Below are 16,800 nucleotides of genomic sequence, written 5' to 3'. Positions count from 1 at the left end.
TGCAAATGGTATAGCATTTCAAGTGGATGACAATGAGGTAACGTGATACACAATCAGGCCTTGACATTGTTAATCATTGTCAGGTTAACTAGACAATGACAGTTGTTCATAATTTGAGGTCACATGAGTGTTCAGCAAATCTGAAGCCAGAATCGGAAGACACTATATCAATATCTTTCAGCAAAAACATTCATTACAATTATTAGTGCCCGAGTGTCTCCCTTAGGCCTATGCCCCTCTGTATGGGGTAGCTGTGGCAATGTGTAGGGGTTGTTCTTGGATATTTGTTTTTACGTAACCCTTGCGCAGATGAAGTTTAGCAGAAATGCACGATGGTCTGCCGGAGCCAGGCAAGGAATTTGGAGGGTGGTGGGCTGCCTCCCACATATCAAAGAAAGTGGATGTAACCAAGAAGCGTCATTTTGTTTCCTTTCCGGTATCCACTTAATGTCGGGTGAACACCCATTTAGGAGACCTTCGGTTAGGAGACCTTCGGAGTCCTGAGGTTGAGAATCAATGAAGTCCCCTTAGCGCTGTAGATGGCGGTAGCGCACGTCTTGCGCAAACACCTCAAAAAGAGAAGAAGAAGTAGGGGACAACGCCCCCTTAGAAGACCCAACTTGAGCACACGCTTTTGCATTGAGTGGGCGTGGTTTGCGATATCTTTGTTTGATTCAGTATTGTTGGTACTATGTTTCAGTAGCCTAAATCCCCTTTCGCAACCATAGTCTAGGAATCAGAGCCCCACTGGATATAGTATAAAACAATAACTCAATTATATAGTAGTCAATGTTCTTAGTTGTCACTGTGAATTAAATCATCAATCTTTCCTGCTTGCAAAAAGAAACGATACTCTCTGTTGGTCATCACAAAGCATGGTTTGGATCCAGCCAGGAGAAAACGATAAATACAATAAAGACGTATTTTATAAAGATCAAGCGAATTTAAACATTCACAGTAAGTGCCGTTTGAAAGGGTAATTTATCATGCCTTAGTTTGGGAAAATTAAAATGAACACATGATACCAATTCTCTCCCCTGCAACGGCAGCATCTATGGTTGAGCTCAAAGAACTCCATTCATTCTAACTTCCTCTGCGCTCCTCTGTTGGCACCACTCAGTGGACAGTAGGCCCTACCACCCAGAAAAAATTGGGACATTTGTCTCTCATAATACCCATAAACCCTCTCTGCCTGAATGCTGTGCTCCTCAGATATTGAACTTCCTTGTCATTTCATTTTAGAAAGCTTATCTTATATTATAAAAATGATACTTTGCAAACTTTGATTCTGAAAGTTGTAATGGGTATGGTCAACTGCAGCAACCCGGAAACCAAAGTACCAAAAAGCATTTAACAATGTTAATAGTTAGTGTGTAAAGGACCACAGGCTTTATTTTATCCAATTTTCAACTCAAGATTATTGTCAGCATGGCCTTTTGCAAATTAAAACCCGTTAGAAACGAAGAAAAAACCCAACATTAAAACAAAATTTAGTGTGTAAAATTAAGTGCAATTAAAACAAAAAAAGTAGATCAGTGCTGCTTAATTTCGGGAAAAAAATGGCACTCAAAATAATATGATACATGGCATTCCATCACCTGCCAGTAAGTTCATGATTCTGCTTGTTCTACATATCAGAATGTTGTTGAGTGAGGTTCTACATCCACGCTTCAGATCCTCAGCGCCATTTTTGGTCTTTGCATTTCGAGGAGTTTGCCCAGCTCAGGCTCTGTACTGGCAGACTGTGCCGGCCCTGTAACTCCCCCGTTAATGTCTTTTTGATCCCGGCCCCCTGGGACCGAGCCACACACTGCTCTGGCGCTGCCTCCTGAGTGTCCGCAACAGAGGTGAGATGGCCCGGCGTGGCATCATGAGGCTGAGGGGTCTGGTGGTAGGCTGTTAAGGAGAGAGAAGGAAGAGGCGAGAGGTCCACAGCTAGGGGCCTGTACTTTCTGAGATGGCTTGCGATGGGGGTAGAGCAGGGGACTGGGGGATTGGAGGGTGGGGGGACCACAAGGTGTTGATGTCTTTGGGGCTCCTTGACAAAGTTTCTGCTCTTTGGCAATGGATTTGTTATTAGGCCAAGCTGGTGATCTGGGGCTGCTGGTGTTGAGGCTTTGCTGTGGCTCCCCGCCCCGCTGTGTTCTCTGGGAACCTCCGTGCAGAATTTTGTCGCATCAAGCAGGGGAACTAGAGGAAGACAAGCACATGGACTGGTTTAGCATTTGGATAGAAAAAAAGGATTTGCCTAGCATCTATAAAAGTTCTTGAGAAAGTGTCTTTGAGAAAGACTCTGCGATTCTGGTGTGCACTACTTGATTGGTGTTTGATTGCGTGGCCTTCCAAGGTACTCGGTGGAGTATTGGAATGTGGTATGTCCTTGTAAATATGCCATTTATTGACATTTGGTGAATTTGGAAAGAATGAGATAGTTAAAGGGATTTCCAAAATGGTAATATTCGAGCTGCTCTATATGTGAAGTCATTATTTTCATTTTTCCTAAACCCATTGTGTCCTGGAGAGACATATATGCCTCATTCAGGCTCTTGAGATTTGAGTTTTTTTTATTAAAATGTGGGTATGTTACAGCTGAATGAACACATTCCAATGCTAAACGAGAGTCTTAGCTTTTAAATGCAACTCATTCCATGTTTGTATATGTTTAGGAGGCTGAGATATTTAGGATTTAATAGGCAGAGGACACCCTTTCCCGAAAAGGGCTTTGGACAAAAGTATTTAAAGGGCAACTTCAGCCAATTTCAACATGCGGTTGTAATACTCACATTACCATGGACTCCTCAGTAGGCCTACCTGAGATTTTTTTTTTCTTCAGGCTTTACAGAGATCCTGGTCATTGTAATGGGGGCAAGTGTTTGTTTAAATTTAAAAAAAAAACATCTTTATTTACTCCCAAAAACATCCAAAAGGTTATGCAACATCAGCACACAACTAGCAAACAGTGATGCCTTTGGGGAAAATATTTGGAGTAGGCCCATGTTAAGATTTTTTTAAATGTAAACAAATGTAAACAAAAGCTGCCCCCATTAGAATAGCTCATATCTCGAAAAGGGCTAAGACAAAAAAATGCAGCATCAAGGGACAAGTCAAGGGTAGCGTGAGCAATACAACAGCACATTGAAATGCCAGGAGTGCTCCTTTAATCCCTGATGAAATATTGGGCCTACATTTCAGCCATGGAAGATGATGAGAACATGCCATATCTGGGGCCTATACTAAGAAGTTGGTTCAGGAGTAAAAAAGGTTAAGAGATACATTATCTAATAGAAGAGCCTGGTGTCCTCGTTTCTTAGACACCCTTAGAAATGAGGACACCATGCACTTCTATTGTGATGATTTACCCCTTAACCTGGTTTACTCCTGAACCAGCTTCAGTGTACTGTAGGCCCCTGGTGCTGATTATCTGTGTTAATACCTGGGTCAGTTGAGTTGCTGGTTGCATCTCCCTCCAGCTCCGTCTTCATCTTAACCGTCATCTCATCTTCTTCACCATCAATGTTGCCGTCGTCATCATCATCATCCTCATTATCATAATCCGATCGACACGGGCTCAGGTGGGAGAAAAGATTTCTCAGGACTGATGGAGTCGATGGAGGATCTGACGAGCCCAAATCATGACAAATAATATCACCAACCATTTCATGAAATCCAAAGTTGCACCGAAAATCAAACAATAACAATTCCATCCTCAGAAGTCTTCTATTATCATCAGAGAAAGGTCTTCCTAAAACACGTTTTTCTTACCTGGAGTTCTTGGCGATTGAGGCCTCTCAATGGCAGTTGCTCTGAGGAGGTTTTGTGCATCTTTAGATGCTGATGAGGAGGAGGAGGAGGAGGCGGAGGGGGTGGAAGAGGAGGATGATGGACGAGCAGTGGAGTTGCTGGCAGTTGGCCGTTCTGGCTGTTCAGCTGGTCCTTGCTCCACGAGGGATATTTGGGACTCGGATGTCGATGCAGCTCCACTCTGCACTGGTGAGTCTGTGTGGTCCGCTGATTGTGTTGGCTGTTGGGAGATGGTGATGGCGATGGGGACGGGGATGAGGACAGAGACGGGACGCTCGGGTTGAAACTCTGCGCTGTTTGCTCCAAAACTGAAGGGGCGCACGGGCTCGGGTTCAGAGTTTTCGGCCGCACTGTAAAAATTCAACCTGTGGAGGCAGAAGAGCGTAGTTTTGATATTACATACTGAGACAGGTTAAAGTCTGCACATACCGCACTAGCCATGCCGTTTGAGAAACATTCATCGTTATGCTGTAGGTCAGACCAAGTATCAAGAGATTTGAAAGTCGATGATAATCAGGCTAATGCCGCATAGCTTTTATCCTGAAAAAGGGACCAAATAAGTATAAACAGATAAAAGAAAAGAAGTCTGCTTTGACCAGGATTTTACCTTTAGTGAGAGTAAAAATACCAAAACACCCGGACCATGCCAACTGGCTACAGGGTATGATGTTCGGCCAAAGTATGCTACAGCTTATCCTGGGCCCACCACCTATTGACCTTTTGCACTAACGTCACAATATCGCAAGATCTTTTTTTCACAGAAGTGTACGTAAAGTAAATAGAAATATGCAGATGGATCGTCATATGCAAAAAGTCAAAGTAGTTTGGCCAGGCATACGGAGGAACTTCTGGAACGTGTTGTCTTTGTGCATGTGCGTGTATGTAGTGAACTTTCCCACATGAACAGTTGGGGCCGTGCAGCAGCCTCCAGAGCTGGTGTGTGAATGTGGGAATGTGTGTGTATGTGTATTTGGAAAGTGCTTTGAAACAACTTTATTGTTGTAATACTGTTGTATATAAATACTTGTTGTATATTGTAATGTGAGCTAGACACAAACTTTGAATCTCACTCTGAGAGATGGGTTGGCAACACTAGTTAATCAGACCTAATACAAGTCTCATAGACACTTGTAGTTGTGATAGCTACAGCTACTTATCTGTCATGTGCACATACACATGCATACAGTACGAGTTTACTACAGTATATATACAGACGTTTTTGTGTTGGCCAGGAAGCCTTCACAGGTTTTTGTGTTGGCCAAGGGGTCCGCTGCAGGCTCCGGCTCCGGTTCTGGCTCCAACGGTTGATGTTTTGCCTTTAGCTCCTCAAGAAACTACAAGAAAAACAAATACACATATTGATGCCGGTAATGTAGTACAAAGTGTGATGAAGCGGTCTCGAAACTTCGCCGTATGTTAAAATGAAATACAGTATTTTTGGACTTAATACACAGTGTGCAGACCGCTTCATCACACTACCTACCACCTTTTGTCTGGCACCTGGACAACTACTTGTGGATGTACGCAACCTACTTCTAAACAGTAATGTAGTACAAAACCACAAACGTATGACCACTTTTTTTGGCTGTATTCATATCTGTTAAGTCTCTTAGTGTAGTGATGAACACTAACACATGTTTGGTCACAACCAAACATGACCGATGTCAATGATGGCGATTGGCAAGTGCTGCACTGATCCAGGTAAAGTGAATAAAGTCCGCAACACTGCTCGTCTTCTGTGAAATTTAATAGCAAGAGCACAACGTTTTGACCCTCAGGGTCGACGGCTTTTATCGTCTTGCACCTGACCCATCGGGTAGGACGTGCACTCATCTACTCCTCTGAACAAGTGTAGCACTGACCATGTCCAGCTAATTAAACATATAAACAGTATAATGTGAATTATTAATATGAACTCTATAACTCTGTTGATTGACTGGCTGACCTTGTCTAGGATCCGCTCTGTGAGCTCAGTCAGGGGAGCATGGGAGAACCTGCAGGAGTCCTGATTCTGGCACCCCCGCCCTCTGTGGAAGAACTTGCAGGGAAAAGCGCTTGGAGAGCAAACGTCAAGGAGACTAAGTTTTTGAAGAACACCGAGCTGTGTTGAAATGCAGTTTTTTTTCATCTGATTGCTTGCCATTTTTGTTGTACATAAAGCACTTAACCCTGCGCTAATGTACTTAAGCAAAAAACAACAACAGCAACAACAACAACAACATCATCTAACCCTACTTAGCATCTGCACCTGTTGCTCTGTATACTTCCTGTGCACTTTGTATCTGCTATGTGGACTATGATTATTATGTCCTCAATTGCAACTTGCTTTGATTAAAAGGCATCTGCCAAAAGCAAGATAGTGTAATGTAATAATAATGGGTTAGACCTGAATTCAGAAGCTAAGATGTAACAGCACGGATACACCTAGTCATCTTTGAATTTTATGCAAGGCATTTCAACCATTACTTAAAGGGGTATGCCACTATTTTGGGGCTTAATACAGTTAAAATAGTTGGCTGGGGTTTATTAAGGTGGTAAAGTGTCTTATTTTTCATGTTAAGCGTTGTCTTGCTTTAAGACAAATTAAAAGAGGGAGTATGTTGCTAAGCTAGTGAAAGTCAATGGATCCGTGTAGCATGTAGCATGCTACATGGATCCATTGACTTTCACTAGCTTAGCGACATGTTCCCTCTTTTAACTTGTCTTAAAGCAAGACAACGGCTTATATGAAAAATAAGACACTTTACCACCTTTATAAACCCTGGCCAACGATTTTAACTGTATTAAGCCCCAAAATAGTGGCATTCCCCTTTAAGTAGTACCTAGCTGAAGAGTTGCACTAACTACTATATTGCTATAACTAGAGTATTGCTTATACTGGTACACATTTAACAACATAATTGACCTTGTCGGGGTCAGACACAGAAAGGATATTGTGCATGTAGAGGCAACTGTCTCCACGCATGCAAAAGCCCTGAATGTAGAATTTGCACACTTCATGGAACTTGAAACCGCCAAGGTCACGGGAGTGTTCAAACTGGCACCCTTCGCCCTGGAAGACAGTTAAGACAAAGCATATCAACAAAACACATGTGTAAAAAGTAAAAGTAGAAGTACAATTCATAGTCTGAGTACAACACCAGTCCACATTACAGTTGTTACAGCAGTTATCCCACTGTACCTTCTCAGGTAGACAGACTGTGTGAAAAAAAACCCATTAAAAAACTACCACAGATCTGATCAGATCAGTTTAGCATCAGCTGATCGTAAAACAGGTATTGTAGCCTACAGTAACTATTGACCAGTTACTACTTTCCATTTTGACACCTCTGACAAAACTGGCTGTACTCATTCATACATAGCCCCTACCTTTGTCTTGTGTACTCTACACTCACCATCAGCTTGTACACTGCTGCACTATGCGTGCCCTCTGTATGTCCTTTGAAAGTCACTTTGGATTAAAGTATCTGATAAATGTAATGTAATGTCAGACAATAGAATAGAACACAATAGCTTGTATTGTCACTATTCAAATGCACAATTTACACTATACATTATCCCTGAGTCCTTTGAGGCAGTCATGGGTAAGCGGCTAGGGTGTCAGACTTGAATCCCAAAGGTTGCCAGTTTGCCTCCCGACCTGCCAGGTTGGTGGGGGGAGTAATTAACCAGTGCTCTCCCCCATTGTCCTCCATGACTGAGGTACCCTGAGCATGGTACCGTTCCGCCGCACTGTGCTTCCTTGGGGTGCGATTGAGGGCTGCCCCCTTGCACGGGTGAGGCATACATGCAATTTTGTTGTGTGCAGTGTTCACTTGACAATGGGAGTTGGAGCTTCCCAAGGGGCTTTCACTTTGCACTGCAATGAGTTGCTTTGAATCTCATTGTGCATATGTATGAAAAGACATTTTAGCAATATGTGCTCTTCCTCAATTTAAACGATAACTTCAGCCAATTTCGACATGCAGGTGTAATGCTCACACTAGCCTGGACTTGAATACCTGAAAGTATTTTTTTTCCTTCAGCCTTTTCCGAGATCCTGGTCATTGTAATGGGAGCAGAGTTTGTTAACATGTCATGAAAAACATCTTAATTTATTCCCAATAACATCCAAAAAGGTTATGCACAGTAGACAAGCAGCAAACACCGATACCTTTTGGGATATTATTTGGAGTAAGCCCATGTCAAGAAGGTTTTGAATGTGAACAAAGGCTGTCCCCATTAGAATAGCTCAGATCTCGGAAAGGGCTGAGACAAAAAATGCAGCATCACTGGGTACTGACAAGTCAAGGGTAGTGTGAGCAATACAACAGCATATACATGAGTTCTAAATTGTTGTTTTCCCCTGACTGCTCAAAACTAACTGCGCACAAGTCAACCTCTGATTGTTGGAAACCGCTGACGGTCAAAACATTAGCTGACGTGGTGGGTTGCCAGTGTCTTGCCCCTCCTCACAATATCGTGTTTACAAACACGCTGAACCCATGCATTGAAATTGGCAGAAAAAAATAAACCCCTTCAATACTAAAGGTAACTCACCTTCAGGCATCGGTCTGCTAAAAAGTGCTTGCAGATGAGCCGTCCGTTCACGTCTATGGAGTTTTGCTCTTTGAACTCTGGGGTCATGAAGGGTTTCCTCTCCTCCCATTTGGGACGGCTTCTCTGCTGGAAAACAAACACCGAAAACAAAAACAAAACGATGAAGTGATCCCAATGGTCATCTTTTTTATTACACTGCATGTAGCTGGGCTGTGCGTTTCTCCTGGAAACAAAATGAAATTAATACGCACAACAGATACAGCACACCACAGCACACTTAAATTGACTATAGGTGGATCCAATATGCAGACTTCCGTCCTCCCTTGTCTGCTTGTGACCTCATGATGAGGTCACTGACGATAGAACATTAGAATTGTGATTTTGCAAGATATTGAATTAAAGATAATCCATTAGAGGCGGGGTAAGTTGAGCCACTTGTCCTAATGGGATGTATGTATGGGGGGGTGGGGGGGGGGGGGGGTGTGTCAGCAGGGGACAGGAATAACAGGGGTCAGGAACCTTTTTGGTGGAGAGAGCCATAAAAAGTTTTTTTTTTCTAATTTTCACGAGAGCCAACATAATTTCAAAGCATGAATTTCAACAAGCCCAACAATTTCAGAGTGTACAGGTAAATGATTACTTTTATTGATCATCTCTAAGTATAGGGTTGCCAGCTGCCAACTTGCGTTTGAAAATGTTGTATTTCTTAGATGGGATTTTCTGCATTTTAACGTCCTGTGTCCCATTTCAGCTCAATATTGAACCCATACTTTTATCTATAAATATGGGACAATTCCGTATTTCAAGGGACGGTTGGCAACCCTTGAAGAGAGAGATACAGTTCCCAAAAGAGCCACATGTGGCTCTCGAGCATATTGCTGACCCCTGCTATACAGTCCTTTTTGTTGTACAGTAGCAACTTCTGATGAAGGTTTAGTGCAGAAACGTCAGCTACCCAAAAATTAGGTGATGAAACCGTGAAGAAGCAGTGTGGCTCTCTTCCCCTCCTCTGCAAGCTGAAGATTACAGTAACAATTTAACATCTACACTGGCAAAATTATATATGATTAGAATTGAACAGGAACCTTTTATTTTCGTTAGGATGGAGTTCAAACTCTAAACTGTCTTGACTGCAGTAATGGCTAAATGGCCTGTGTTTGCTGTGTGTGTATCCAGAGGAAGTGTGAGAATTGTTGGATGGAGTGTTGACTCCACACTGGAGTTGAAAGCTTAAATGCTGTCACAATCAGCCGGCTGCAGGTTTGACAGTACAACATTCATGCTCAGCAGAGAGACTATAACAGAGACGTGCGCTTAGGGTAGGCAGGGTAGGCACTGCTTACGCTAGGATACATTTCTTGAAAATAAAAACGAACATGTGTTTTAAAAACTATTCTTGAGAGTTCACATGCATAACAAAAACATTGATTCAGAAAATGAGCTGTTAAAAAGTAGGCTTCAGCAGTTAGTTAGTTATGGTTTATTTGAGTAGGGACAAATACACATCATGTGCTGTACAACAACCTAACAGATAAGTATCACAGTATTTGTAGCCCTAGGCTAATTTCCAATGCCCGTCCCTAGAAGGGATTTTAAAATGAAATATAAAAAACTTTTTTTATTGTTGTTTTAAAATGTAACCTATCCATTCATCCAAGCCATTCATTTAATCTACGAAGGCAGGCAACATACATACACATACCTAATCCTATATTAATGTACAGTCACTCGTTCATTCGTAAACTAATTAATCAATTTGATAAAACATGTACAACAGCCTTCCCTCACCCCGACACACACATAGTCAACTGCCACCCACCTCACACACAATGAACTGCCCCCCCTACCACCACCACACACACACACACACACACATTCTATAAAATCTCCACACACATCGAATCACACATACATATCTGGTTGTTTTTTAGGAATTCCTTCATCTGACACCTGAACCACCCATGACTGTGATTGGCCTTGATTTCTGGGGGCAAACTATTCCATAAATTAAGACCTTTAATTAGAGACGAGGACTACAGTTCCCTGCTACAGCCCCCCTGGTAGACCTCCCAACTGTATAGGTTGGATTAGGTCACAGAGCACTTGGGGACTTGACCATGCAGGCATTTATAGATCAGGTTGATAAATTGACAAAGCAATATAATTGTCAAAGCTCATCATGTTCAGGTCCCACTGAACATCGCAGTGATGAGCTCTAATTGGCCTTTTAGCTAGAATTTTTAATGCACGATTGTACAGTATCCGAAGACCGATCAAAACCCTGTTATCAGAGAGAGTAGAGAGAGAGATTCCATTGGCCCATTGTTTCCGGGTTCTACAATTGCAAGGGGGAGGGGAAAAAAAATCTCCCTTTAGGGCGCGATCACACAGACCGTGGATTTCTGCTTACAATTTGTGATGCGTGTCCAGCTGATTAATCAGAAGTGACAACACCGAGCATGGATCCACTGCCCATTCGAATGCGGTGACTAGGCAACGTAACAAGTCAACTGTCACTCGCAACATAGCCTAATCGATGGTGTTGTGTGATTAAATGTTGTGAAAACATACACAAAATGCTTTGTCCATTCATCTATGTAAAATGAATAGAAGACGAGCACTTTTCTTGCTCTCCTAACGTTGGATAGTGAATCTCGTATGAATGTTGATAACGGTCTCCTATCGAACATGGACATCCGCCGCAGGTTTTCCGCCTTGAGTTGAACTTTTTTCAACTCGATCCGCCCGGCGCGGATAGGCGGAGAATCCGCAACCCGCCTTGTGCTAATATTAGACTTGTAATCCGCTCATTTTCATTGACAAGCAATAGAACATATCCGCCTCCTACTGTAAAATCTGCGGTCTGTGTGATCACGCCCTTAGGCAGACCTAAGGACTGTTCTATTCATTCTAGGAGTATTATGACACGCCCCTTTAGGCAGACCGGAACCTGGTCACGTTAGGTGCACATAGCAACCTATTACACTGGCGTATCTCTATACTTAAAGAATCTCTGCTGTTATCGCACGAAGCAAAGCGCTCAGGCTTGGGCAGGTTGCCGTGGGAACACGTCGCGCAGCCCTGGCTGGTAGCCTGCAAAGCCTCTGCTTTCGATTGCCAGGCAGCTTGCCTGGTTACCACCACCTAATCACAAGTGAGATTGTCTTTCAGATCGAAACGATTGTGTAGAACTAAAGGCAGGATGGGAGTTCCCAGGCTACCAGGCAGCCAAGGTAGGCTCGCTTTGCCTCTGCTTGTCTTGACCTCAACCAGAGATGATTGTTAGAAACCATCTCTGCCTCAACACTGTCAATGTAGAAGTTGGCGCATGCGTATTATCAATCACATAGACTGTCGATGGGGAGCAAAAGCAGAGCTTTTCAGAGTACTTTAGCCAATCACAGCAATCAAAACGAAAAATTGTTACAATTCAGGTAGCCTAGCGCAGTTCAAAAGCAAACATGCTCCCAAACACAGATCTCTATACATGAAGATGAACGGGTGAACGGGTTATCTTCACTGTGTTCGAGATATAGGCTATGAGTGTTGGCTGGCTGAATAGCGGCTGACAGAACGCGAATGTTTTGTTATTTATTTAGCCTATTTTATTGCCCATCATGACAGGCAATAAAATAGACAACGTGGAGTGCTGTCCTGATCTCTTTAATTTGTATATTTCTTACGGAATGAGCACCCAGTTGTTTTTAATTTTGTTTGAGTTGAGCATGTTACACCTCTTTATTATTAATATTTATTAATTATTTATTTACTTACATTTAATATTTATAGGAATGAATGAATGAATGAATGAATGAATGAATGAATGAATGAATGAATGAATGAATGAATGAATGAATGAATCCTTTATTGCCCCTAGTGAGGTACTCTGATAAGCTGATATGTTATTGTGCTATTCATACGAACAAGTCCATCAAAATAAACAATATAATTAACAATATATTCATCATATTTGTTAACTTTAGTACTGGTATATTTGGAGGAATCCGAACCCAAGTTTTATTAGCATGAGTGGACAAAGACAGGCAAAAGGTAAGCATGGTGTGGAGTTATAAAAACACAACACTTTAACAAATACAAAATAATGACAAGTGCTTTGAAATGTTATGTACATGATTATCTCAGCTGTCTTAACAATTACACTTGATGTATACCAGAGGTTCCCAAACTAGGGGTCAGCACCCCTAAGGGGGTCATGAAGGTACTGCAGAGGGGTCACACACAGAAGGGACTGTTTGCATAAAACCTTCCATATGTGCTTTTATAATCTTTCCATACATTGTTAGTAAATATATTCCCATCAATACATGTATTTACCTTTCCTTAAAGTTCAGCAAAAATATGTTTTCACATTTAGAAAATGGGAGGTGGGGGGATATGAAAATCTGCCAAGGTCCATAAGGGGTTCACAGCAGAAGAAGTTTGGGAACCACATATGTATACGATATATTAATAAAATATGATGATCAGCAGAGATAAAACTATATACTACAGAGTGGGGCTATTCACAGATTTAACACTGTATACCCTGTGTGTGTGTGTGTGTGTGTGTGTGTGTGTGTGTGTGTGTGTGTGTGTGTGTGTGTGTGTGTGTGTGTGTGTGTGTGTGTGTGTGTGTGTGTGTGTGTGTGTGTGTGTGTGTGTGTGTCCTGTAGGATGAGGAGCTCATGTGATCTGGCACAGGGACACTGAGGAGTCAAGATAAACAGAAAAATGCATCTCTCGCTCTCTGTGTATGCATGGCATGCATGCTTATGTGTGTGTCTGTGTGTGTCTGTGCGTGTGCATGTGTCATAGCGGTGTGTGGAGGAGCTCATGTGATCTGGCACAGGGACCCAAGTAAGATTGTGTGTGTGTGTGTGTGTGTGAGGGTGTGAGGGTGTGAGTGAGTTAGTGAGTGAGTGAGTGAGTGAGTGAGTGAGTGAGTGTGTGTGTGTGTGTGTGTGTGTGTGTGTGTGTGTGTGTGTGTGTGTGTGTGTGTGTGTGTGTGTGTGTGTGTGTGTGTGTGTGTGTGTGTGTGTGTGTGTGTGTGTGTGTGTGTGTGTGTGTCCTATAGAAGGTGGAGCTCATGTGATCTGGCACAGGGACACTGAGGAGCCAACCCTAAACCCAGGATAGAGGGGCTGAGTGAATGTGGAGTGGAACGTGTGCAGGTGGGTGAGTGTGTCAGAGGAGACGCTGTAGAAGGACAGAGTGCCTGCTGGCCAGTCCAGGTACACTCCTACTCTGCTGGAGCGGGGGAAGGGGGCGGGTATGACAGTCCTCTTATTATTGTGATAGGCAGCGTAACTGTAACTAGTGCACACCAGTCTCCAGGACTTGTCATTCCACCCAAAGCTGCTCTCAATTCCCCACTCCTTTCCTCTGGATGCTTTTATATGCCACTGCTATCTCAGCCTCACGACCACTCCACTCAGCCTCCCAGTAGCAGCGTCCAGTCAGACCCTCTCTACACAGCACCTGATACCAGTAGTCAAATCTGTCTGGGTGGTCAGGATACTGCTGCTGCTGCCTCACACGTGTCACCTTCCTGTTCCCCTCAGAGAGAGAGAGGTCTCTGTTTGTTGTGTTGGGGTCCAGTGTCAGCTCACAGGCATCTGCACACAAGAGGAGAAGAGAGAGGAGGTAGACAACACTCATCAGAATATGGGGAAAGAAATGACACGCACGCACACACACACACACACACACACACACATTTTTTAACAATTTGCAAGATACAGAGCTGTGTGTGTGTGTGTGTGTGTGTGTGTGTGTGTGTGTGTGTGTGTGTGTGTGTGTGTGTGTGTGTGTGTGTGTGTGTGTGTGTGTGAGATCAATGTGTGTGTGTGTGATCAATGTGCGTGTGTTTTTTTGACAATTTGCAAGATTCGGAGCAGCGTGTGTGTGTGATCAATGTTTGTGGACCTTTTTCTACTTTTTCCTATTTTGCCAAAAACTGGGCTGAGATTGATCCTCTAACTGTGTGTGTGTGTGTGTGTGTGTGTGTGTGTGTGTGTGTGTGTGTGTGTGTGTGTGTGTGTGTGTGTGTGTGTGTGTGTGTGTGTGTGTGTGTATGTATGAGAGAGACTACATTCACTTGAAAAAAAAACACACACGCACACCTGTCACTGTGTGTGTGTGTGTGTATGTGTGTATGTATGAGAGAGACTACATTCACTTGAAAAAAAAACACATACGCACACCTGTCACTGTGTGTGTGTGTGTGTGTGTGTGTGTGTGTGTGTGTGTGTGTGTGTGTGTGTGTGACTCTACATTCACTTGAAAAAAAACACACACGCTCACACCTGTGTCACGCACACACTCACACACACACACACACACACACACACACACACACACACACACACACACACACACACACACACACACACACACACACACACACACACACACACACACACACACACACACACACACACACACACACACACACACACACACACACACACACACAGGTACAGTTCATCACTGTTCATCCTTCTGGAATGGGGTCCTGCTTCCTGCTTTCCCATATTGTGTTAAAGTTTCAGTGTGATCAATGTGTGTGGACCTTTCTCTACTTTTTTCTATTTTGCCGAAAACTGAGCTGAGATTGATCCTCTAACTGTGTGTGTCTGTGTGTGTGTGTGTGTGTGTGTGTGTGTGTGTGTATGTGTGTGTGTGTAAGTGAATGTAGAGTCTCTCTCTCACACACACACACACACACTGACACACACACACACACTTTTTTTGACAATTTGCAAGATTCGGAGCAGCGTGTGTGTGTGTGATCAATGTTTGTGGACCTTTCTCTACTTTTTTCTATTTTGCCGAAAACTGAGCTGAGATTGATCCTCTAACTGTGTGTGTGTGTGTGTGTGTGTGTGTGTGTGTGTGTGTGTGTGTGTGTGTGTGTGTGTGTGTGTGTGTGTGTGTGTGTGTGTGTGTGTGTGTGTGTGCTCACATGAGTGACACAGGTGTGTGTGTATGGTTTTTTTTCCAAGTGAATGTAGTCTCTCTCTCTCTCTCACACACACACACACACAAAGTGTGTGTGTGTGTGTGTGTGAGAGAGAGAAAGACTACATTCACTTAAAAAAAAACCCACACAGGCATGTAAGCGCACACACACACACACACATACACACACACACACACACACACACACACACACACACACACACACACACACACACACACACACACACACACACACAGATAAGTGGGGTGTGTGGGGACTCTGCAGACTGTAGAATAGTGTTTCTCAAAGGGGGTTCTACAGCCACCTCAGGGGGCGTTGGGGAGCTCTAGAGGGGCATTGAGAAAGACACACCTGATGGAGGGGATGGTACGATTCACAAAATTCACGGTTCGGTTCAGATCGCGGTGTCAAGGTCACGGTTTTCGATTCTCTACGGTTCTTTTTTTTTAGTTCATGATAAATGGTGCACTGGCTAATAGAATTGGACTTATCACTAAATATCCTACATATGGTTTGTATAGGCTTATAATGTGAAAATGGTGTGATTTTAATTGTGTCATCCTCTGAATTGCTCTTATACGCTAATGTTTTAATCAGAGAGACTGGATAAGATACTCCTAGAATCTCTGTTTTACATATTTTTCTGGGCAGTACATGAATTGCGGTTTGCGATGGATTGCACGGTTCGGTTCGGTATGTGTGTGAATTGTACGGTTTCGGTTTTCGGTGCGGTTTGTGCCATCCCTAGAGGGGGGTGCTTAGCTAGCCTGGGAACTCCCATACTGCCTTTAGTTCTACACAATCGTTTCGATCGGAAAGACTCACTTGTGATTAGGTCTGCTGTTAACAAGGCAAGTGCTTAGTTGCAATTGGGGTGCATTAGTCTATTTTATTTTTCTAATACTAAGGGGGTGTTGTCAGGCTTATGATGAGGTCAAGGGGGTGTTTATTTAAAAGAAGGTTGAGAACCACTGCTGTAAAATGAGGAGCTCATGTGATCGTGTGTGTATGTGCGTGTATGCATGTGTGTGTGTGTATGTGTGTGCGTGTTCTGAGGTACAGTTCATCACTGTAGATGGTGGTTCCTTCTGTAATGGGGTCCTGCTTCCTGCTTTCCCATATTATGTTAAAGTTCATTTTTTACCCATTATGTAATGATAAAAAATCAACTTTACTATGTTTTAGATTCATTGCGCACCAACTGAAATATTTCAGGTCTTGTTTTGTTTTAATAGGCCTATTGATGATTTTGGCATACAGCTCATGAAAACCCAAAATTCCTCGAAAAATTAGCATATCATGAAAAGGTTGTCTAAACAAGCTATTAACTTAATCATCTGAATCAACGATTTAACTCCAAACACTAGTAAAAGCCTCCTGAGGCTTTAAGTCCCAGCCTGGTTCATTACTCAAAACCGCAGTCATGGGTTAGACTGCCGACCTAACTATGTTTAACATTGAAGTCAATGGCAGTGACA

The 16,800-nt window shown here is 43.0% G+C and overlaps 1 protein-coding gene across 1 annotated transcript; it reads right to left on the bottom strand.

Annotated features, from left to right (window-relative positions):
• Positions 1-1,572: 1,572 nt before the first annotated feature.
• LOC134452879 (zinc finger CCCH domain-containing protein 6-like) lies at positions 1,573-8,449 on the bottom strand. Its single transcript, XM_063203537.1, has 7 exons — positions 8,341-8,449; positions 6,737-6,853; positions 5,747-5,857; positions 5,017-5,135; positions 3,763-4,166; positions 3,434-3,616; positions 1,573-2,190 (listed from the first exon to the last, which is right to left on the bottom strand). Exons 1-7 carry the CDS (start codon positions 8,425-8,427, stop codon positions 1,679-1,681), a joined length of 1,533 nt encoding a protein of 510 aa, XP_063059607.1. The 5' UTR covers positions 8,428-8,449; the 3' UTR covers positions 1,573-1,678.
• Positions 8,450-16,800: the final 8,351 nt, after the last annotated feature.

The sequence above is a fragment of the Engraulis encrasicolus genome, chromosome 1 (assembly GCF_034702125.1).
Source record: "Engraulis encrasicolus isolate BLACKSEA-1 chromosome 1, IST_EnEncr_1.0, whole genome shotgun sequence".
NCBI lineage: Eukaryota > Metazoa > Chordata > Actinopteri > Clupeiformes > Engraulidae > Engraulis > Engraulis encrasicolus.
Note: the sequence above shows the minus strand (reverse complement) of the source record. Positions and strands in the feature narration are given on the sequence as shown.

What these genes read in the sequence shown, in the direction of transcription:
- LOC134452879 (XM_063203537.1), bottom strand. Translation starts at nt 8,427, where the DNA reads ATGACCCCAGAGTTCAAAGAGCAAAACTCCATAGACGTGAACGGACGG. An exon ending in TAGCAGACCGATGCCTGAAG is followed by an intron (nt 6,854 to 8,340) that starts GTGAGTTACCTT and finishes ACTGTCTTCCAG; the next exon opens with GGCGAAGGGTGCCAGTTTGA. An exon ending in CAGAGCGGATCCTAGACAAG is followed by an intron (nt 5,136 to 5,746) that starts GTCAGCCAGTCA and finishes TTTTTCTTGTAG; the next exon opens with TTTCTTGAGGAGCTAAAGGC.